This window comes from Lates calcarifer, linkage group LG7_1 (assembly GCF_001640805.2).
Source record: "Lates calcarifer isolate ASB-BC8 linkage group LG7_1, TLL_Latcal_v3, whole genome shotgun sequence".
In the NCBI taxonomy this organism is placed as follows: Eukaryota; Metazoa; Chordata; class Actinopteri; family Centropomidae; genus Lates; species Lates calcarifer.
The window spans coordinates 7,140,384-7,165,344 of record NC_066839.1 but is presented as its reverse complement, the minus strand read 5'-3'; the positions used below and the strand labels follow the sequence as shown (position 1 = coordinate 7,165,344).

Genomic DNA, 24,961 nt, shown 5'->3' with positions numbered 1-24,961 from the left:
ATTAAAATTCAGCCTTTGCCGTCACCTTAGCAACTGCTTGAAAAAAGGTGGGTGGTGTGGGGGCTGAGAGGCAGGCATGTGAGCCTGTTGGAGTTCATCCCAGTGTAGTGTGTGAGAGTCTGTGTGTGTGCGTGTGTGTTGCTGCAAAGTTTCATGTCCTCACATGAGTCCTTGCAGTAACGAAACATTCTTCACAGGCACACGACGTTCTGCTGCGCACCCGCCGAAGACACAAACTCCAATCGTTTGTCGCGTCTGCCGGTTTAAAAATGTCTTTGAGTTGATATTCTAACCAGGCTGTGTTTCCTGCGGACCCTGGAGATCATATCTGTTTGCAACCATCACTTCCTTCATTAATTACACTGGTGAACATGAATGATTTCCCGCCTTTTTAGATCTACAGATGGTTAAACCTACTTTTCCAGCACCCCCCCCCCCCCCCCCCCAATCATGAAACATGGCAACATGGCAGCATGGATGCCACACTCAGTCAGGCCCTGCACCCTAAATCTGAATGAAGACGAGAATTCTGGGGGAATATTCTCAAGATGATGCATAATTCATTGCCTTCAGAGAAAGGGCCGGCAGCAGACTCGTACAAAACCGTATTCTCTCTAACAGCTCTGGACTTGAAATGTAAGATTCAACAGATTGAACCACCTGTTCCCCCTCACCTCCTCTCTTCTTCCTTCTCCCCTCTTTCTCTGTCTCCTTCCACCCCCCCCCTCTATCCCTGTCTTTTTCTCTGTCTTTGCTCCCTCTCTCTGATCCAGCACCTTGACAGGGATATTGAGTTGCTGCCAGTATATCCCTCATGGAGGAGTGTGTGGGGGGGGGCTTGCCATGTATCTGCAGTCTGGCTGCAATGGAGGTTTCCGCTCTCCCTCCACACTCCTTCCTTTGTCTCCCCCCTCTTGCTCTCACTCTCACTCGCTCCCCTTCTCACACTCTTGGCATGATACGATTGTTCTCATCTCACCTCAAGTTAAGCGTAGATGTAGACAGCCGGGTGCAGTCTGATGAGCGTTGCATGGGTTTGCTCACGAGCAGGAGTGGAAGGGAAGAGGGGAGGGAAGGAGCGAATGAGGATAGCAGGGAACAGAGAGAGAGAGAGAGAGAGAGAGGGAGAGAGAGAGAGGGCAGAAGAAACATAAACAAAAACAGAGGCAAACAGAGAGCGTGCCTGCTGAATATGTATGTTTCATTTCTTTTTCGGGTGAGTGTGTGTGTGTGTTTTGCAACGATGCTCTACTTGGCAGCTCCCGGGCCAGTTTGATGGGTCCCCTCCACTAACATGCTGTCATTTCCTTTAGGTACCTGACGAAGACACGAACAACATAGACGCTATCAGGTGAGCTTCTCCCTCTCTCTCTCTTCTCTCTCTCTCTCTCCCTCCCTCTCTCCTTCTCTCTCTCCATCTCTCTCCCTCTCTCTTCCTGCACATATCTTTCAGTGCTCCATCATCACGCCCCCGCGTTCTCCCTGTCTTCTTCCTTTAAGCTCCTTCCCTCCCACTCTTCCTCTCTGTCTTTCTACTCTTGCACAGTCTCTCTGCCTCACTCCCTCCGTCTTCCCTCCTGGCTCAGCTGCTGCTGCTGTTGCTGTTGGAGTGGCGTGGTGGTGTTGGAGGTGGTGGCAGAAGCAGTGGAGGTGGTGGTGGTGGTGGGGTGGCGTGCATGTGCCGTGGGGTTTCTCTGAGCCGGGTAAGCCAATCCAGATAGCATATAGAAGAGGGGGTTTTCTCTGTTCCCCCGGCGGAGGCTCAGGCAGCGGGATTTTATCTCTCGGTCTCCAGGATGAAGCTCTGCGTGAGCGGAAGGTACTGCTTCACCGTTTACATCTTTGATTTGGATTACAAAGCTGGCTTGATTGTGTCTGTGTGTGTGTGTGTGTGTGTGTGTGTGTGGCTCATCTGTATGTGATATGCCTGCACTCACAGTGTCAGTTCGTGCTCTCTGTGTACTGATGCAGAGCTGTTAGGAATGATCTGCTTCTCTGATAGTTTGTCAAAGATAAAAGGATGTTTTTTTTGCTTTTTTTGTTTTCGCAGAACAAGGCTGATGGTTGTATGCAGGAAGTCTCTTGGCTTGAAATTCACTGCAGTGTATGTGGCGTTACTGTAAAAGCTTTTTCTCTAAGGGATCAATCAAGAGGGCTTTTTAATTAGTCTTGACTGTATTAAGCTTATAAATATGTCCGTCCATGACTCTTACATATACATATGCTTCTGCATAATTTTGGACCGTCACCTGTCGGAATGCACCTATAACAATAATTAATTACTCTGCATGATAGTGCTGTTTTTACCAATATGAATAACTAAGCAATAGCGGCTCTGATTAGTGATTTTTTTGTTTTGTATTTCATTAAGCTTGACAGTCTAAAGTCTTCACACAGAACCTGGGTAATAACTGAACTGATGCCTTCACATGCCCGCATAAACAGATTTTAATGAGCTCATTACAAAATTGCAAGTGCTCACCCACTTTTCTGATTAAAGTTGCATTACATGGGAATTAAAGCAGCAAGGCAAACGTGACAATATCTAGGAGAGGGCTTTTTTTGCCCTCCTCTCGCTCTTCTTTTTACCTCATTGTCCTACAGTAGGCACATTCTAATTAATACTATTACTAATGAACCATTATTAATCTGGCTGAGATGGAAATAGATCCTGAGCTCTGCCTTTTGTGTTCGATTACTGATGGTATTATTACGATTTCAGGCAGATTACAGTTTTAAAAGCCGTTTAACCAGCCGATGAGGGGTAATTAATCTGACGGGGTGTTTCTCCAATGTGAGGCATCAATTGTCCTCACCTCTGTGTCACAGCTTTAATTGAATTATAGCAGCTCTGCTGAGATAAGAGGGGGTAGCACTGCGCCTTTCCCTCCTTGCTCTTTACCAAATAGGAAACAGGATCACCTGTGGCCTCCGAAGAAGCTGTGACTAGGTTAAACAGGAAGCCAGATTTATACCTGAGAGTCTGACCTTACCTCAACATCCCGCCCACCCCCACCTCCACCCCCATCCCTCATCTCCAAGACGCCTTCCAGTCTAAATGATGAAATGTCCTGAAATCTCTCCACTCTCTTGCACCCCCCCCTCTTTCTCTTTCGCAATTTCTGTCCCTCCCTTGGCCAGGCTCCTGCGTCGGGGCCCTGTGGTGGAGACAGAGATGTAAATTTTACATGGAGACATGAAGCTCCACAGCAAAGCAGAACAGAGGAGACCACAGTTAAATAAACTCATTTAAAGTTTTAAAGAGTTTTTAAAATGCCCATCTTCTGCTTAAAACAACTTTAAGTGTTTCATTTTAAAAATGAGATTGACACCACTTGAACCAAAGCTGCTCTTCTCGGATGATTGACGGCCCAAAATTGAACTAAATTATTATGCTGCTCTCTGCAAAAAGGGATGATGAAATGTTGTCCTTGGGTGGCAAGAAAACAAATGTTTGACATAGTTATTGATGTTGACTGAAGACATTCAGGTGAAGTTTCATTTCTCTGAAGCTCCAGTGGAGGGATGAACAACGTTCTTCTAAAGGGTATTCTCTCGTTTGGTGTTTTAATGATAGTGGAGTCCACATCATTATCTACCACGTCATCAGAAATCAAAATCTCCCAGGTGTTCAGATCGGTTGAGATCTGGTGACTATAGCAGCAACGACGTATGAGCCATATCATTTTCACACTCATTAAACCATTCAGTGACCTCTTTTCTGTTTCTCCAGTCATTCATTCAGGTTTTTGCTTTAAAGTAATAGTTTGGCATTTTGGGAAATACACTGAATCAACAATTGGTACGAGTTGCCACTAGCCAGGAGATTGTTAGCTTAGCTTAGAAACAAAGACTGTAGATGGGACAACAGCTAGCATGGCTGCGTCTGAAGATAATGAAATCTGCTGACCAGCAATTTTTAAGCTCACAAATTAAACAAAGTGTAAAAACACCAAGTTGCAGTGACTCACTTGAGATTTGTTCTCACAGCCAACCAGCGGAGACTTCAGGTAGTCACTTAAAAATGTTATGGATAGTGACGTGTTCATATCATATCAGAGTTACCATATTAATGCTATGTACAAGCTCCTCACTTGTAAAAAGCATTCACATCAACAGTCTAGTCATAATTACAACTGGGAAAGTCAATTTTTTCTGAAAGGGCCAATACTCCCAATTTGGTGCTAAAATGTACTGAGGTCAGTTGTTACAGGCATAAAGACTAAAGTTTAATAGATACAATGCTATACTGAACAACTTGCCATTTTCACCCCATGGTTTTTGTACAGGTTGCTGCTCATGCTAGCTCTGAACCCAACTGCTATTTTGTACATCGATACAAATCAGAAATATTTAACACTTAAGTCGTTGTACCATCTCTGATAAATTAGGTGTCGGCTCGAATCACTTTAATTTTAGATGAAGTGGTGATAGAGAAGAGCAGTTGCAGACATGTATTTGTATGAAAGTGGTGTGGGAGAGAGGCTGGTCTGAAGAGGCTAGAGGTTAGTTTTGATCTGCTTAAGTGGACAGTGTTGGTCTAACAGACTAATGCTCTCCTCTATCCTCTGTGGTTTGAACAGTCAGCCTCTCTCTCCCACTCTGTCTGTAGGTCTCTGTCTCCTGAAGCAGTGACAGCTCCTCTGGGGGTCATTAAGTCTATTTTATCATCTCAACCCCATTATTCCTCATCCCCTTTGCCCTCTTCAGCACCAGCGGTCAGATCATACAGGTCAGATTTATTCCTCATGATGAATTTGTTGCCTTGTAAATGCCTGAACGGCTTCACTGCTTAACTCATTTCTATTTGCCAGGTTTACTAGAAATTGAACATTTACATAGCAAATTACAGTATGTATTGAGTCAGTTCCTTCCTGATTTAAAGGCACATGACGCTAAATTTAAACAGCAACCACTGTGACTACAAGTGACAGTAATGCTAAATGCTAAATTATTGTTTTAGCATACAGCTACAATTCTAAACAGAGTAGCACAAGCTGCAAAGTGACTGTATAATGATGTATAGTTTGTGTTATAATATTCACCTAAAGGTTGTTAACATTAGCTTACATTAATCACCATAAGCTAATGGTCATACCAGACAAAATAAGGCTGTAGCAAAAAAAACAAAAACAAAAATAAAACCTAAATGTGGTGAACTGAGCAACAGTGTGTTTTATTGCTTTTGAGTAAAAGAGTTTCCTTCAAAATCTATATAATTTTAAAGTGTATGTTTTCTAAATATGAAGCTGCTAGGCACATAATCCCCCTGAAACCTCACCTTGTCATTTTTACTAAGTTTTTAATCAACAAGTTTTTGATCTGTGAGCTTTAGAGGTGCTGTTAGGAGGATTTTATTACCTTTGGACAGAGGCAGGACAGCTGTTTGAGTGTGGTAATGATCCTTTCCATTAATTCTTTGCAGGAAAAGTGAATAGCCCATGCCTTTTTCCTGAAATGCTGAACTATTGCTTTAAAGCTACATTTCAATCAAACATAAACATTTTAAATGTAAATCAAAGTGGCCTTCCTAATTAGCAGTATCAAACTGTGAGGGAGGTTTAAAGGATATCATAAAAAAACATAAATTAATGCTCTCTAACAGATTTCTGTTGCTTGTTTGCCTGTGATGATCCCAAGCTGGAGGTCACAGATTACATATCCTTTTTCATATGCCACTACATTGATGGCAGTATGCTGGAGAGCTGTTAGTGCTATATGCTGTCTATATAGTCTGTTTTTTTTTTCTTTTTTTTTTGGTAAAAGCTCCATTCATCTCTCAGTTGAGGCTTTTTAGGCTGCCTCTTGAGAGTCATGGATGGACCAGTAAGTACATCTGAGCCACCTGCTATATATATATATATCTGTAAGAGCATAAGGCAGACACACACACACACACACACACACACGCACATACAAACATTCCTACCCTGCCAACAGTGGCCCACTATTGACTGTTAGCCTGGGACATGAAAGGCTTTCTTGATGTCTTTCAAAAATTGAAGATTTAACAGTGTTGTTTTTAATATTTAAACATGTTTCTTTGACAAATATTCTTAAAATAATCATCTTGTGTTGCACTTGATATAACTATATATAGTGTATGCAGTACATATTAGTGGCTATTAATGTAGAAGTGACTGCTTTAGTACTGCTGTTTTATTATAGATGCAAAAATCTTTCAGCATTTTTAAAAACTTTGTCATAGCTATTTGAGTGGACACACTGGAACTTCATTTCTTGGAGCATCTAGCTCTTTCCTTCAGGCAATGGAAAATTTAGTGTGTGTCACAATGATGGAACTCTTGAACCCTTTTGTGATGGGACAACCATGATGGGCAATCGTTTTGCTGCAACATGCAGCATACATGCAAAGTATAATTTTACTGCATCATTGTGTCTCTGCACTGCTGCTGCCCATGAGGTGTTAAAATCCCTGCTTCAGCCTGCAGAGGCAGTGCTAAGCAGGAACTTTGACACTCAAATACCTGCAGGTCCCCTCTTGGCTAAAATTAAAATGAATTTAAAATAGAGTTTAAGACATAATTATAGCATGAGTTACAGCTTGACCAACAGTGGACCTTCAAAATGTCCCCAGTTGTCTCAGAGGTTCACTGTTGGTGACGACTGGTGGGTCCACTGTTGGATAGGTACACAAGAAACACATGACACACACCTACAAACACACACACACACACACACACACACACACACACAGATACATGGAAACACAAAGCAGTACACTGCAGGCTGGCAGATTTGCAGAGGTGGTTCATTTGTTGTGTCTAATCACTACCTGTCCATTCAAGCTCTACTCGTAAACAATATGTTGTGATGGTGGGTGGTGTGCGGTGTACATGTGTGTGTGTTTGTGTGTGCATGTATGTGTGTTTGTGTCTGTTCTATTTTTAATGAGCTGCACCCTTTTGAAAGCTGCTTGTGCTGCTCCGTCCCATCTCCTTTTGGTGGTGGCTGAAAAGATGGCAAACACTGGCCTTATTTTTGTGTTAAAATGAACCATATGCCACAACATTTAGTAATCTGTCTTAATTCAGAAAATTGCTGTTCAGCCAACAAGTTGGAAACCAGAAAAATGAGGATACTGAATGAAAGAGGGTGGACAGATTTAAGAATTTCTTTGAAACTCAAAGAAACTGAAATGCAAAAGTAATTCAGAACCACTGGTTCGTAACACACGATAATGACCAGGAAACTTCAAACTTTTGAGTTTCTAATTGAGTGAGAAGTTTCAGCGCAAGTGTTTGGATTCTGGGTCTGAGGTCTCAGTAGCTTTCCTAGGACAGCTCTCAGTAGGATTCACTGGCACCATAACATGATTTTCTTGTCTGGAGGCTGATGCTGTTTTTTGTAGAACAGCATGTTCTTAGTGTGTATGTGTGTGTGTGTGTGTGTTTCAGTGCTATATAGCTTGGGGCTTTTCTTGCCTCTACCATACTCCAAACTCCTATTTATTTCAACTTGCATAATGTGTCAAAAACACTTTAAGAAAAAAGTTTTAGTGACAACATTTTAAATTATTTTGTGTTCATCTTATTTATATTGGTATATGAAATACAAACACATGGTTTAGGTTCTTATTGTGTCTTTAAATAGAAAATGACATGTATTTCTCTACAACATAGACATTTGTTTCTATTTCTAACTTATCTCTTAATAATTTTAATATATTTCCAATACTTTCAAAGTTTTGTATCTATATAAAAATCTGAGTGAGAATCTGTTAAAAAAAAAAAAGAAAGAAAGAAAGAAAAAAAGCATTTGCAACACAACCACTTTGTAGTTACACCATTTCTTGTTATTTTTAAATCTGTTTTATTTGCATTTTCTTAACATTTTTCATCTTTTACCAGAAGATTGTTTGAGCTGTGTTCCCCACAAGAGGACCTCATTTGCTGTAACCTACATAGCCAGCATCCTCTTTCAATGACAAAAACTTTTGGGACATTTTCATTCTATTCTGTTGTTTATTTTGACAGTGATATATAGTATGAACCAATGCCACGTACCCCAGCATTCATAGCCTTTGCCAATTTGCAATGACGCCCCAAGTAAAAAACTGTTTAAATTGATCTGTTGGTATTTTTCTCTGAAAATCTGTAGAAAACCAAAAAACCACCACCCTTAGGCCAAGTTCAGGCTGACATTTGCACCGATAATGAATGTAGCTCCCTCTTTCATTTCAGCAAGGCCACTGTGTTGCCACAGCAGGGTTGCCAAGTGCTGATGCAGAGAGCTTTGGCAAAAAGGCATGGTTGTCTGGCAAAATGTTGAACCTGACTGGACTTTTCTGCTACGCAATGGATCAAATACATGCAGACGCACACTGTTGCTAACATATGGCATTAACGACGTCAAGTTTACTATTTAGCTTTTGCTATTAAGCCTGTGCAGTGAAAGCTCACTGCTGTGCAGTGTTTTAACATCTAATAAACCTTAAAGTAATAGTTTTACAGTGGGGGAAATATGCAGAGCCATGCTAGCTTTGGTTCTTTATGCTAAGCTCACTAGCCGCTTGATGTAGTTTCATAAAATTCACAATTCCCAAACTATTCCCTAAATAAATCTCATGCATGTATATTCAGGATTACATTTCCTCTTCTTACTGGTACCTCTGTCTAAATATCTGCTTAGAACTTACTCTGGTGTCAATGTTGGACTAAATCTGTTATTTGTGTTGAATTTTGGGGGGTTTCAGCAGGTCGGAACTGTGTGTTTTTTTGTGTTTGCATTTAGAGCTCAGCTAGCCTCCATCACCTTTCCCGCTCATCCTAAAATCCTCCTGGGATGGTTGTCGTGATTACACACTCCCTTGTGCACTGTGCCATCAGCAGCACATGAAATCCGTTCAGCGGGTCATTATCCCCTGCTGCTGCTAATGATGTTGGTAGTTGGTGTGTTACTACTCAGTTGCTTGCTCCAGTGTTAATCTATGCTGGCCAGAGAAATAGCCTAATTTGAGAGTTGATTTTTTACTTTTTTCTATGAGGTGGCTGAGTCATACTGTACTTGTCATTGGGCTGAGTGACTGCTGCAGGTTGGCTACCTTGTTAATATGAAGGCATACCGGGCAAGAAGGAGCATCTTCTTCGTCTTCTATCGCTGCTGCTGGATGAGTCAGCCACTCGGGTTCCCCCGTGCTAACGCTGAGGTCTGGGTCTGTGATAAGGGTTTTTCCTGAGAGCCAATCTATCTGCAAGGTAGATGCAATCAGGAAGGCAGAAAGGGAGGGACAGATAGACAGGGGATGCAGGGAAAAGGATAGGAATGAGAGGGAAAAAAAATTCAGTAGAGACTTTACACCCACTCTCCTGGCTTTTCCTCTCTAATTTGGCAATGCCCCCCACCCTTTCCTGTCTTTGGCTAAATTGCAACTACTCTGGCTAACGTTCTCTGCTTTTACCCCTCTTCTCCCATTTCCCCCAACTTTAATGTCCGCCTCCTCCTGTACCACCTCCCCCTTCCTCTCCTTTTCAATGCTCTGAGTTCCTCTCAAATGTCAGTGTGGCACGAGTGGGTGGCAGGCAGCGCCATCTGAACGAGCCCCGTCTATGGTTTTGCTGCAGTGTGAGAACTGGCTAAAGGGAGGAGAAGAAGAAGAAGAATTGAGTGAATGAGCGAGGGAGTGAGTGAGTGTGGTTGGCGGCTTGACAGTGGACACCTGACGTGGCCTGAGATGCGTCGCTTGCAGCTTTCTTTTAAAAAAAAAAAAAAACTTTTATGGTAGATAGCGTTGGTTTATTTAATTCCAGGGAGAATGGAAATTGAATGGGCAGAGCTGGTGCCGCAGCAAAAACACACACATGCACACAAAAAGACACAGAGTTATGCAGGTACTCACTCATGCAAAAGCATATGGACATAAAGACAAACAAGCATGCACCTATGTCTATTAAGTCCCACTTTTTTACAGCTCCACAAACCAACAAGCCTCATACGTGCACAAAAACATGCTCACACCCACTGAATCTTGCACACACACATACATACACAGACATATCCAAAGCCGGTGTGCTATGACTCAGAGGGAAGCAGCTGGAGTGAAGGCTCCAGTGGCGGTGGTGAGCTGTCACCATCTGGAGGAGTACATGTCTCCCTGCCTCCTCAGCCAGCGGCATAAATCACCTCCCCAACAACTGGGCATCAGTGGATCAACATGTTTCTCTGTGTCATCTGGTTTTTACACTTGTATGTGTGGTATATGTGGCCACAACGCCCCAAATGTGATGTTTTCCCAGGCTACTGCAGTCACATTCTCAGTCTATCATTGTCTCCTCTCCCGAGTGGACAGTCCGGTGCTCGGATCAGAGGAGCTTTGATCAGGCTTTGACGCCCTGTCTCATCTAATAACCCGCACCATTTGTCTTTGGGCTGACGGCTGCACCTGTGCTGCAGACGCCATCGTGATGCAGGGGACAGGAGGGGTGGGGAGGGTGAGAGTGGGAAGGGGGGTGGGTCCGGGGAATATTCAGAAAAGTAGCCTCAGTGTAGTGGCCTTGTCTAACTCTTTTCATTCGGATTGGGTGGATGTGTCAGTTCATGTCCTTTGTGTTTTGACATAAAGGAAATGAAGACGTTGGGTCTTCAAAAGTGGTTGAGTCCGATATCTGCCTGTCACAAAGGCCTTTCATCATACTGATACAAAGCAGGTTTGTGTCTGACAAGAAGATAGATGCAGGCATAAAACCTAGAGATATGTTTAATTTCATTTTAAAGGCCCTAAAAGCACAAATTCTCAATCAGCCTCAGTGATGGGATTCTACAGTAAATCTTAATTTTTAAAAATGTTATGCTAATTCCTTATTTTCTCTGTGCACTTCCTACTTGTTTGAAGTTGAAAAGGAAAAAAAAATGTCACAAATCTCCATGCACCAACCAGAAGCGTAGCAATAATTAAATCAATATTATGATGACAGTTGTGGGTTTTTTTTCTTATGTTGCCAGACCACTGTCAAAATCTGATCAAACCACATCCACACAGTTGTGTAGATGCAGATTAGCTGTGTCTTTGAGTCTATTTTTCTTTGATTGTTCCTTATTTAGTCATGAATATTTAATGTTACAGAGAGTTTTCAGGGGCTTTAATTCCTACTTGTTTCCCCAAATGTTGAATGCATGAGGTGGGAAACACAGTTTTAAGGAGAAAAGTACAAATGAGTTGTTTGAAGGGATGTAATATTTCACTTAACCACATAGTTGCAAGCTGTGGAACATATATAGTGTCTCCCCCAATGGATTTATCCTCATATGATTGTTGGACTTTGCTGCATAACAGAAAAAAGGCCCTTGCTCCTTAAGTCTGAAGGACTGAGACCAAAGCTTAACATTTACCACTGATGTCTTAGATACTTTCATTTTCCCTTCCACTGTATTTCCACTGGAAACAACACAGTGTGACATCTTCAGGGAAAACGCACACCAAAAAAGTGCATCAACAATTGATTTTTATCGCATTTAATTGTGCATTTTCACCTTCCGAGAGCTGCTAACCTTCAAAACGGTCTCTTCCTCTGAATTTAGTGCAGAGTTTGATGCTGTTTCAGCATTTCTTTTCCTGCCAAGGACAAAACTGTGGGGAATTTTGCCATAAAAATGACTATCATTGCAAAATATTGGCAGCATCAGTCCAGAATTTTTTATATCGAGTTTGTCCTTCACATAGGATCCCAGGTTGAACCATAGTTACTAATTGCCAACCTGTCTGTTTGCTTTGTTTGGCAGGGTCAACACAGGTAGAGCACTCAGTAACTCTGCAGGCCAGACTTAGCTGGTCTCCTTTGGGACAGTAACACACATGCCGGCTCCCTGTGGTCAACACCTATAAACACATGAGAGGGAAGGAACACAGACAAACCATGAAAAAGATATACATTGGCAAAACCGCCTTAAAAGTCCCCCGAAATGGCGGCAAACATCCTAAAAAGAGGTAAGATCGAATCTCTCAGACGCCATCTTTCCATCCGTCCTCGTTTTTTATCTGTTTGTCCGTTCATCCGCCCACGAGGTGTCTCCTCTCGTCGTCCAGTGGTGCTAACGCAGCCTCATCCCACCTCTCTCTGAGCCCAGAAGTCATGCTGCCTCGTCATCTCATCTCACCAGAATGAAAGCACTCATTACATCTGACTCAGCTCCTGTTCACAGAGGAGGTCACTAATGGGGGATTTTTCATCCCTGGAGCTACTTCACGTAATCTCATCCTCTATCAAACAACAAACACCTGTATTCCCCTGCTAATGCCTGCCAATCAAAGAGAAGCAGGAGGTGAGGAGGTGGGGGCTGCTGGGTAATGCAGCACTGAAATGCCATCCAGTCAGCTGAGACATTCATTGAATCACTCTGCAGGCAGGTATTTCTTTCTCGCTGACTTGCTCGTAAACGCTGCAGCTCTTTGTGTAAACTGTGGTTAAGTGCCTGAAAAATAAACAGCATTCCAGGTCCAGTGTGAAATTATAAATTATGATTTCAATTGTACCAGGAAAAGCACTTTTTTACTCAGCATTTATCCCATTATAGTTGTGTATTTAGTGGTGAGTGAATAGAGACTTGACTTGTGCAAACATTTCTTGTTGCAGAGCTGTGCTGGAGGCAGAAATACTTTCATTTGTTTGAGTGAAAAAAAACCTTAAAGGACAGAAAGTATCAAGGCTTCTCAGACACACAAGTTATGGTAGCTAACTAACTAAGTAAATATTAAGAGGCCATTATTTTAAATTCATAACCATGTTGTCTGGTTAAGGTAGCTACAAGAGCACTACAGTTCCTATTTACAGCATCATTTACAGCTATTACTGTTCCACTGGGTATTGTGTGTGTTTGGCATGTCTGTGAGTCAGTCCACAAATTTTGACGAAGATTTTGACTTAATTACAGAGAAATGGCTGGACTCCTAATTTTTACTCTAACCCACCATAGTTCAGTATAAAGTGTGGACTGACTACTTTTCATCCCACTGATTGCACAAATATTATCACGCATATTAATGAGATGGAGATGAATCCTCCACTTAGTGGCCTGGAAAATGCACCGTCTTTCTCAGCCCCCTCCCTTTGCATCTCTAATCTTGTTAAAAGAGAGAAAAAGAGACAAAAAGAGGAAGTGAAAAGAGCAACGTGACCACATCTCCATCCACTCCCTGCTATCTATTATCCGGCTGCAGATAGAGTCATTACCGTCCTTCCTCCATCTGTCCGTCAATACAGGGTCCATTAAGCCCAGCCGCGCACACTCGGATCCATCACGGCAACAGACATTTCCTCTTTTCCCACTCACATTTGCCCTTTTATTAGATTGAAACCCAGGTAATGCACATACTCTAAAAATAGTCATCATTGTGCTGTCTTGCTGAATTACACGTGGGGGGTATTGCTGTTCTGTAAATCTGAGCCTTCACAGTCTATTCACATGATGTATTAGAGTTCATTGGCTCATATTTCATCACAGATTACACCATCCTTTTTTTTTTCTGCGGGACCAATCTCACTGATGATTAGGTTTCTGTGATGTGCTTCAATACTGAAAGAAAAAAGGTCTGATGCTCAATGATTTAATGACTCTGTGTCTTTGCCAGGATTCTTAATTAGAGATCTGGGTTTTGGGCTCATGTTTTCTTCATACAAAGCACTTTTCCACACAACATCTCTGCTTTTATCACCCTCTCATGATGTCCTCATCACTGCTGCATGGCCATTCTGGGGTGCATTAAAAAGATATGTAGACTTTTATAAGTCCATTTAGGTAAGGATATGCCCAAGTTACAAGCTTGTTTTCTTTCACCATATGCCCACACACAATCGTCTGTTCTGTGTGTTTGTGTGTGTGTTTTTCTATTTGTGTGTGTGTGTGTGTGTGTGCAGCTCATTGCTGGAGCAAAAGGAAGACTTACGGAAGAGGCTTTCCTACACAACACACAAGCTGGAGCTGCTGCAGAGTGAGTTTGACTCCACGCGGCAGTACCTGGAGACGGAGCTGCGGCGAGCCCAGGAGGAGCTGGACAAGTTTACTGATAAACTGCGCAGGTTGGCCTGAATACAGCACAACACTGATGATAAGTAGTGAAAGTGAGAGGTTTAGGGAACTGGGTTGTTCGAGGATTTTGGACAAAGTTCCTTCAATCTCATTGAGATGGATATTTTTGTTGTAAGAGAAACCTGATTACAGCAAAGGAAACATGGACAGAGAGATTACATAATAACACACATATGAATACACACAAATAGCATCAAAACAACTCATTAAACTTTGAAAAATGGCCTGTATTTATTAGTAAGGATCCTGCGGTGTGAGACATTCAAGTTTTAAACCCTTTGTTTTTCACTCCATTTATATGGTGCAAAGTGCTGCAATGACCTTTCCAAATTCAGTATTTACCCATGGGCATCTAAAGTTAGAAGTCTTGAGATCTGGTCCAATGAACACTAACTTTAAAGCTGAATGGAGATGAAAAATACTGTGGCGGCTTTAGGACGAGATGGTGTGTAATTCTCCGGTTTTTACTAATGAGGACCAGCTGACTTTTTCACATAGTATAAGATTATCACCTCCGATGAAGTGCAAGGCATAGTGATAAACTGCATAATGTTGTTTCAGAGTGTATTGAGTAATGTGTCATTACAGGATTTCAAGCACAGATGGGGTGGTTTTCCTGTCGTCTAAGGAGTAAGATGCAATACAGGGAAACATTTTGTCTCTGATTTCCTAGAATTAGTGCCAAATTGTGAAATTTTCTCCAGGAAACCTATAACTTGTAAATGATAAGAATAGAATAAACAAAACATTCCCAGTGTTTCATCCAGCCAGTTTCTCTGGTATCTTAGTTTTGGTGCCATTACTGTAAGGGAATGAATAGCAAGAAGAGGAACTATGTGTTCTTTTCAGTTAAACCCATTTTGTCTTGTCAGCAGTTGGTACATGTTTAACAGATTTATGAAAAATGTCAACAGAAGATCGTAATCCTGACATGACTGGAGCTGGAGCAAAAACAAATGCATTTAAGACCAAGTTGTCTGCATGAAAATTAGTATTGTGAATCTGTGTTGCCAAAACAAACAACGACTTATGTAGATTTTAGATAATAACAGATGCAGAAAGGCACATTACAAATTATATTAAAAACAAATCAATGACTGTGTAATTTATTAGGTCAAATACAGCAATCTGGTATTTACCTAGGGTGTCAAAAGCCTAATAGAAGAGTGGACATGAACCAAGCAAAAGATTATTTTTCTTATTGCACTGTTTCATTTGAGGGCCATTTTTAGGAGCCTGAAGCAGAAAAAGCAAGATGTAAAGAAAAGAGAGTCTAGGGAGCTAACATTTGCAAATTAGTGTCAAACAAAGTACACACTGGGGTTGATTGCTGTGTCATTAGTTTTGCAGGTATTTGGTCATAAACCAAAGTATTAGACAAATTTTGGCCTGATGATGGCGCTGGAGGGAAAGTTAAGGGATCACAAGAGTCATTACAATTATTTTAATCCTATGGTGACTATGAATGTGTATACTGAATTAAACCATGCAACAGTTGTTGAGATGTTTCTCTCAAAAATACAAATCTAAACCTCATGATGGTGATGTAAGAAAAGTCAGGTGATCACCAAAAGTCATTGGGATGCACCCTCTGAGGACCACGAATATCTGTAAATTAAATGAATAATTAAATGAATAATAATTTAAAATGAAACGGCAGTTCAGTGACCGATTCATATTATTTGGAACTGTTGTCCAAAATGTTGCCCTATACAGTAAGTCTTTGCCTTCAGGATCACAAATAACAGGAATGAAATATTCACTAAATCATCATATCAGTAGAGTGAGGTCAGTGAGATGTGAAAAACGACTCTCACAAGTACTGTATACTGGAGCCGTAGCATGCGATTTAGCTCTGAGTTGTGTACTGCTGAGCATGTCGATATGCTTATTTTCAGTTTGGAGAGGTCCCTGCTGGCTGTTACAGTATATGTATGTGTATGTACAAACTAATATCTGCAAGTGAGCGATGTTGTGTATTGTTTCGTTTAGAATACAAAGCAGCTACTCAGCACTGCAGAGGATCAACCAAGATCTGGAGGAAAAGATCCATAGAAATGTAAGTGTTTGAGCCACTGTGTGTATGTGTGTGTGTGTGTGTGTGTGTGTGTCAGGGTGAGAGTGTGTGTGTGTGTATCTGGAATTGGTCACATGAATTTGCGGTTAAGTACCTGTAGACACAGAAGAAAGAGAGGCATGTAAGCAAGTCATGAGGTTTAGAGATGGCACAGAAGACTTGGAGAGCCTATTTGAATATGAATGCCCTGCTGTTGGTACCACTGACGTTAATTATGGCTTATTACAATTGGCTGTCCTCCTTCCAATGGCAGAATGATAGCAAACCCATTGTTCCTCAGTTCACCGCACCTCACTTCATTTGTCAGACATTGCTTTTGCCGTTGGAAAGATACAATTAACTAGCCTGCCTGAGAACACTGTATGACCATCAGGTGTCTTTGCTGTTGAATAGACAGCTGAAAATGCTCGCTGAGAGGGGTTTGTTACAGCACAAGATAATAATCACAACGCCTGTCCTCATCGTCATGATTACGATGTGAGATACCAGGTACAGATAATAAGGAGCTGAAGGTCACTGGGCTTTTTTGTGAGAATAAAAATGGTCATTTTTAAAGTAAAGGCCAACAGCATTTTTTTTCCCTCTTCCTTGTGAAGCGTCCTCATCAGCTGTTATTGATTCATCTCACGTATTCCCTCCTCAAGGGTGAGAGAGGTGCTGAGTAAGTCTCTCTGTAATCGTAAAGCTTGTTTACTCCTGAGGTGCCACAAACCCATCTGACCCTTTGGCCCTGCTCAACTGTAGAGAATGTAATTACAAGACAGATAAACACAGTGATATACCTTTGAGTGTTCGCACTTCTACTCACACATCCGTAGTTTTCCGAGGAAGGAAAGTCTGAGGAGAAAAGACAAAACATCTGCACACAGCTGCCATATACAGTGCAGACTTCAAGTATTTGGACTGCACATTTTATGTTTTTCAGGCTCTGTGTTTCAGCACGACACTGTATTAAAGTGCCAAGTGTCAGCTTTGACACACAGCTGCCCAAGAAACAGTTAGTAACCAAATGTCCAATTACTTTTATGTGTTAAAAGGGCTTATTTCACACATAGTACTTTCTATATATTCATGTAAACCTACTGAAATGAAAGCTGAGAATTGACACTTTAATATAATGTTTATTATTTTAAGACCCCACCTGAACTATTATTTGTGCCAGGTACAGACACTGACAAGAAATCTGCTTATAAAAACAGCAACCAGTTCATCGAATCATCGCACGAATGCAAAACTGTCTCTTCAACAACAGCAAACAAGCAACTCAGTGAATACACACCAGTAATTTCTGCTTTCATCAGCCGACAAAAGGAGAAAATTTACTTCTGTGGAGTGCTCAGTTTACTGACGTCATGTTTCATGGTTACCCATAGTAACCAAAAAATTCAGCTACACTGTGTGAAGTTGCATTAGTGTATCTTCAGTGTATCCATCCTGTGTTTATATTTAGAGGCAGGATCTTGTGTGCCCTCCTTCAGACAGGGGCCACGTTTTCATGGGAAAACTTAGCAAACAGTGGATTGCTCTTAAAAGCTCTCATCGTCGACGCAGAGGGGAACCTTTTATTTGTAGAGCCTGGTACTGAAAGTTCTTGTCTGGCAAATGCTTCACTACTATGACTGTATTTTTATTATTTTTTTTAGATATAAGCCATCACATAACACTGCAGGCCATTGCAAATATGCTCAGTTTGGGAATTGGTGTAATATTAAAATTGATATATTAAAAACTGACGCATGCTCTGATGAATGTTGTTGAATTATTGTTTTCTCTCCATGCTCGTTATTTCTAAAACTCCTCTCCTGTTGTCGTCAGTCTCAGCACCATGACGATGAGAAGCGAGCTCTGAGCAGAGAGATCATCGTTCTCAACAACCACCTGATGGAGGCCAAGCTCACCATCGAGAAGCTACGAGAGGACAACGTAAGTAACATCACGCCGCTGAGACTGATGTTTCCTCTCACCTTTAACACTCTTTCATCTCTTTATACTCTAATCCCAGTGCAACCAAACAATACATATTAGCTTTGTCTTGTTTACTGTCTGTGGCAGTGGATCGCTGCTCTGTAACAAATACTGTATAATCCACTTAAATTCTCATCATAATTAGAATTTCCTTTCTCAACAAGATACGTTAATGTTATATTAACAGTCAGATTCAGTTTCACATTTCTGCAAAGGCAAATTAAGTTTTTGTGGGCAGTAGTAAAGTGATATATACTCAGCAGAGACCAGGAAAATATTCTGTAACAGCATTTTCCAACATTCATCCCCTGACTCACATTGTGCCTCCGTAGGATCTGTACAGAAAGGACTGTAACCTGGCAGCTCAGCTCCTCCAGTGCAACAAGTCTCTTTACAGAGCCCAGCTGTCTGAGGTGAGCCTTAAACTGACTTTTACATGTCATTTAGTCTTGTATTCAGACCTTTTTTTTTAGTCAAATCCACTGCACCTCATCTTTTCTGACTCAGCTGCTACCAGTTTCTTTGATTTTATTCAGGTTTCAGTCTAATCCATAGCAGTTAAAGGAGAATGGATTTCAATTCTTAATTCACAAAGCTCACGTCCAACCAAGGCTCAGACCAGTCGTGGAAAGTAACGAAATACATTTACTCAAGTACTATGCAATTTTGAGGTACTTTATAATTTATACTTCCACGCCAGAGGGAAATACTGTACTTTATACTCCAGTACACTTATTTATATATTATACCTTTATTATACGTATTTAGTAGTTACTTTTCATGATTTGTCAAACTAGATAATATAACAAGCTTTTGAATACAACACAGTGCTTAACATTAAATGGTCACACTTCAGATGTCTGTGTTTACAGCTCCACCAAATAGTGATTTTTCCCTCTAAACTTCTCACATTGCTTAATTTCAATCAATGATCCAATATGTCAATAAAAACCAAAGATCAGTGAAAAAGTCCAAAAACAACTGATTGATTGAGCTGAACAGCTCTCTCTCATTGATCATCAGACGACCCCTCTGGTGTCGCTGTGTATAAAACTGTACATACAGTAGTTCAAACCAGCTCCAGCTACAGCAGCTACAGCAGTAACATACTGCTTACACACTGATGCTTCAGTGTTAATCATCTAATGATGTTGTTTGTGTTATTTCCTGTTTTATTTTGAAATTGCTCTCCTTGTCATGTCCATTGTGGTTTTGGTTCTTGTCCTTTTGTGTTTTTTTCCCTCCAGTGTTTCAACCCCTCACCTGTCCTTCCCCAATCAGCCCTGCAGTCACATGATCTCTCCCCACCTGCACCTCATTCTATAATATACCTTTACTTTATACATGTATATACCAGTGCCTTTCCTTTGTTCCTTTGTCAGTTTGTCTGCTTCAGTTGCTGTGCATGTTCCTAGTATTCCTGGTGTTTCTGATTCTTCATGCACAACTTTTACTTGGACTGGAGTATTTTTACATTGCTGTATTCCTACTTTTACCTAAGGATCTAAATATAACACCCATAAGAGATTCAGACCTTTCACCCTGACATTTGATGTTAATCCAGAAAATTACATATAAGAGAAAAGCTAGTATTTTTTCAATAGAGTAGAAGCCAAGTAAAAGGGAAATAATTGGTAAAATAGATGTGATTTGTGGGGAAGAGTAGATGTGAGTGAGGTGTTTCTTGTGCAGCACTAAGCTAAATTTTCAGCTCATGAAATGAGACGGGCAAAAAAAAATTGCTGTCTCGACTGTAACTGAAGGTCATCTTGCTCTTTGAGAAGCAGAAGAGATAAGAGACGAACGAGACTTGGTGGAGCGATGGCTGCTATGGGTCACTGCAGGAAGGGCAGGGATTGAAGAATCAAAGCTGTTTTTTTGGCTAAATAACCCTCTCCAGAAAGAAGTGAAAGGGGGCAAGGTTCCAAAAAGTTGGCAGCTAATATTACAGAGCTCAACAAAGTTACAGTCTAGACATATTATCTTTTACATTATAAATGTAGTTATGCTTACAAGCCAATAAATGCTGTAATTCAAGAATGAGAAATCTTTGCCATTTTATATTTATTTTATAAATTAACCTACCCAAACTACCAAGATCATTACTACCACTGAATGAAGTGTTTTTTTATATATAGAAAATACAGCACTTTCACAAAATTCATCATACTTCTTAAGATTAAAGGCTGTGTAACATTTAAATTCTTTTCCAGTTTTTCTCTAAATATCTCCAGCCCCTAACCGAGAAAACATTTTAATTATTTAAATTAATTAAATAGAAATCCTGTTGTTATGTGTCAAACAAGAGAAATATCTCCCTCAGAAACAATAGTGCCAACATAAAGTGCCTTGTGTGCATGGCATTGAACTGAAATCACATATAGGCTTGGATATGAGAAGCAACAGTAGCACAAATCTTGTGTTTAACACCCATCTATGAGACAGGAGTCTAAAGTAAATCAGGGCTCTTAAATTCTTCCTCCTCCTGTCACTCACTATGTAGCTAAATCAGAGTGTAATTATACTGCACAGGGTTCGGTGATCATGTAATTGTTTGACAATGATTAAGCACGGAGCAGCGCAGAAACTGCTTTGTGGCAAATTGTGCACAAAAGTGAGGGACAGCGGGTAGTTCAAGGAGCTAAAACTACAGTAGGAGACAAAATGTAAATAGAGAGCGTGCTGCTGCAGCATCATCACGGCATCCTGCTGTTGCTTGTGATAAAGAGATGCGTGTGGGTATTGATGAGTGTTTTAACACTGGGCCCAGCTTGGCGCCACTTTCCACTGCATCAGCCCTGTGCCTCGCCCATGTGACACAAGTAGATTTTAAAGCTGGCAAGTGTCCACAAGGTTAAAGAATGCCTCTCCACGTTTTACCCATATAGCTGAATGGAAATATCAATACAAACAGCATTTGGTTACGTAAGGCATCTACAGTAAAATAACACCCCCCCCCACGCATATACTGTGCACACAAACACAAACGCACCCTGGCTGTGAGCAGTATAGGATCTGTTATGGAATGAAAAACTGTGTTGCAGGCTCACTGCCAAATATAATGGGGGTCAGAGGCTATACATGCACTCACTGTATGTCCACTGGTCTGCTGGTCCTGTGGGTGTAAGCTAATCGAAAGCATATTGATGAATGGTGCTGCAGCATTTTGAGAAGTGCAGTGGCTCTTCAGCGCCTACTGAAGTGCTTTAGTCGTTTGTTTTGCTGCAAAACAAGCGCAGAGAGGGTATGAAATGATTGGGCTCTGATTTCTGAATGCCACATAAAAGCTAATTGTGATCTTGTTCAAAACAAACCCAAATGAAAAACGTGTGGACAGTAATTAAGTGGCATTTAGTTTGGTCCAAGTTGTAATAAAACTGTTATGATAAAATGTATTTTCATGTTCTCCGTGGTGTTTGTCTTTTCTCTATCTACAAAGTTATAATTAGCTTGCCTCTCATTGCCAATTAGGAACAACTGACTAGATTCCTGTTGATGATGTGCTGCAGTTGGCTTAATGCTTGTTGCTATGGAGAGGCACAGATAGTGGATATAAGCGTTTTTTATTGAGAAATGCTCAGAATAGAACAATGTCTTTATTTTCCAAGGAGGGCAACTCAATTTGCCTTCATTTTCACCTTCATTTTGAACTTGAGCCTTATTTTTCCTTGTTGTTTTCCTTGTTATTGTCTGGTACTTTTTCCATAACCAAACTAACCGGATCGAGGCAGCTGTATTCCAGCAACTCCCATGCTCTGCTTGGTAAAATTACTGTTTTTGTCAATGAAGTCTGGTAGCAATTTATGGTGATGTGTCTGGTTAAACAAAAAGGATCTCACTCTCTAATAAAAGGTCTATCTCTATGGGAATCCTATCCATAATGTTGTCAGACACTTATAACAACAATCTGAGCCTGTCAGTGGCAAAAGCGAGCACTTCAGTGGATGTACTTTGGTGTGGACAATTGCCCAGTTGCAGCAGCTGTTCACAGTGGCTGGGTATTCCATTCTTGCTCAGTAGTGGACTGATTCCAAAGACTTTTGTCCCTAAATCAATCATTTAGATCCAAAAATGTAGGAAAATTAGGATTAAAAAAACATGTTTTCTTTTAAGGGACGTTTATACACCATCAAAGCTGATAATCACGAGAAAAATAAAGTAGAATATTTGTTTGTCAACTTAAAAAGGTGCCCCAACCCACATCTACATACCACATAAAATGAGGCAGAATACGTTGGTCATTTCAAGCAACTAACTGTTTGCACTGAAAAGAATAAAGTGATTAGAACATTAAATTCTCATGCATGTTAGTGCAAAACCTTCCTCAAAATATAGACTGCATGCTACAGTTCAGCTCCGTCCATTCTTACAACACTTTAAACACATGTATTTCCCTGCCCTTTTCTTTTCTCTGACACTTCTAGCTACCTGCTGATTTTCAGGAGCGATTGACCATGCACTTAGAGGAGTCTCCTCTCTGTCACACCTACCCGGACACTGTCCCGGCCTCTCTCATTGCCAAAGTGCTTGAGAAGCCGGACGAGGCCTGCAGTAGTAGCCAGGCCTCTCGCTCCCCAAGCCCCCAAACCCAGGACCATGCTTTTATTTTGGAGAGCTTGGGCCCAGGAGAGCGCCTGGGGCTCCGCGCAGCCTACAAATCCGACCTGTACAGCAGTGACACAGCCCTATATTGCCCTGATGACCGGCACCGTGAGCGGAGGCCCAGCATGGACCTCCACGGTCAGAGGAAGCTACTGTATGGCCCCCAAAACTCTACCGACAGCAACCCAGAGGAGGGATCAGTTGGGTTGACGGCCGGCTTCTCCCAGGAGCACTTTGCTAAGTTCCCCGCCACGCTGGGTGGAGGCTCCAGCTCCTACTCCAGCTTCAGTGGAGGGGGATCTGAGGACAAAGGCAACGGCCCACCCAGCAGTGTAGCTTCCTCCCCTCGCCATCATTCCCTCTACATGGAGTGGAGAGATGCAGGGGACTATGAGCGAAAGAGTGACTCATCCTGGGAGCGGGACAGTCCAAGAGGCTTTGCCAACGCTCATCCCTTCCAGCAGACGGAGCTGAGCCACCATCAGAACGGCAGTTCGCCCGTCTACAGCCGCACCATGTCCTCCTGCTTCAGTGAGCCCTATGAGCCGCTCCCTCCCTCTTCATCCCCAAGTGTTGCCTATGGAGACAGTCGTCGAGGCAGCACATTAGCCCCCGAGGAGGAGGAGTTGATTGGTCGATGGAGACAACTTAGCGTGGAGGACTTAAGTGCCCACACCTACCGTAGCCCAGGCCGGGCTTCACCTTACAGCTTCTCAGAGCAGCACTTCTCTGTGCGGCCTGCTAAGATCCGACTCGGGCCACTCTACAGCAGCTTCCAGGAAGGAGCTGACTATTATCATCACGGAGCGGGTGCCATGGACCCGGTGTGGGTGGCCGCCAGCCCAAGTCCCGAATGCAGCCCAGGGCTGCGGCAGGCGCACAGCCAAGCCCACCTCTACCGAGCTGAGGACAGCCAGGGGTCGGAGCACAGCCTCTACCACTCAGGGAGCTCCAAAGACAGGGAGGGCAACGTGGCAGCTGGTGGCCAGAGCACGGATTACGCAGACCCCAGCCCCAACAGCTCCACCGAGTCTCTCAACCAGAGGTCCTTGGAGATGGCCGCGGAGCTGCAGCACTATCAAGTGGAGATGCACAGCTTGCCTGCGCAGGTGAACCAGTCACCACCCCCGGCCCCACCCCCTCCTCCTCCGTACAACCAAAAATTTGGTTCCCTGGGACTTTCCAGGAAGGACAGTCTGACCAAGGCCCAGCTTTATGGAACTCTTCTGAACTGAAGGACTTTCCAATCAGGTTAATTCATCGGTAGGATGTTAGATGCAGGGCCCTGGTGTGTGTCCAGCTACACATTCTGTTAGCACGACCAACCATTTTGATAGAAAATGGTTTGAATAGAAGCCAGGAGCCAAATAATTCAGTATCATGAACATGTAACTATTGCTGATTATTTAAAAGCTTTGATTGTATGGCAGTGGATGGCAACAGTTTACACTACAATTGTCCAGAACAAGTTAAGTCATGTTAAGAGTTGGATGTGGGGCAACAGGAGTAGTGGAGCTCACGTGGCCCTTAAATTTGTAAGAATGTGTATGTATTTAAATTACATATGTATAAATATATACTTATAACTACAAATTGAGTGATATATTTTGTATGTGGCAAGAAATACATCCAAAACAATCAAACTAAATGCAAATCTTGATAAACCTGGAACTTGTAAATAAATTAAAAACTGCCAATCCTATATTTGAAAACGCAGAAAGCTATATTTAGGGAGAATAGATGCCCAGATAAACTGCATATAGATTCATTTCAGTCATTATTTTGAATCGGCTGAAACAGCGTTGGCCTTGTGGGGATTTTGTGAATGTGAAACATGAGGGGACGTCAAAAAAAACAATTAATCACTCAAACATACTTTTTGTTTTTCTTCTGTTGATTGAATTTGACAGTATTGATGGGTGTGTTATATTGTTATTGATGGAACATTTTGAGATCTGTCTTAGCGGTCAGTATTACCTTATTTTTGCTCTTCTATATCCCACTGAGAGGTTTTCCTGCCCCCATTCTACCTCAGATTTGGATTGCCCACACCCCATTAAGCCACTGTAACCTTGTTTCTTTGACTACGATGCATGTTTATATATTTTGGTTGTTTTGTTCGCCTAATAAAGCACAAATTACACATATAAGCTCCCAGCCTTCCATTCATGTTCACATGCAGCTGTATGGAAATTTGAAATGTGAGCGCACAAATGGGACATCATGATTTATTGTTGCTCTGTTTTAAAGTAAAGTTGCATACGATCGGTTTAA

General features: G+C 41.8%; 1 protein-coding gene across 5 annotated transcripts; it reads left to right on the top strand.

Moving 5' to 3' along the window:
• Positions 1-735: 735 nt before the first annotated feature.
• Positions 736-24,837, top strand: si:dkey-174m14.3 (uncharacterized protein LOC563117 homolog). Of its 5 annotated transcripts, XM_018661657.2 has the most exons (8): positions 736-1,216; positions 1,314-1,351; positions 11,740-11,944; positions 13,872-14,033; positions 16,036-16,102; positions 17,936-18,043; positions 18,418-18,498; positions 22,510-24,837. In XM_018661657.2, the coding sequence occupies exons 3-8, from the start codon at positions 11,847-11,849 to the stop codon at positions 23,920-23,922; spliced, it is 1,929 nt and encodes a 642-aa protein (XP_018517173.1). In that variant the 5' UTR covers positions 736-1,216; positions 1,314-1,351; positions 11,740-11,846; the 3' UTR covers positions 23,923-24,837. The 5 variants fall into 5 exon arrangements, with proteins under 5 accessions (XP_018517173.1, XP_050927769.1, XP_018517172.1 ...); XM_051071812.1 differs by lacking the exon at positions 11,740-11,944; XM_018661656.2 differs by having other exon boundaries at positions 736-1,351.
• The last annotated feature ends 124 nt before the right edge of the window (positions 24,838-24,961 follow it).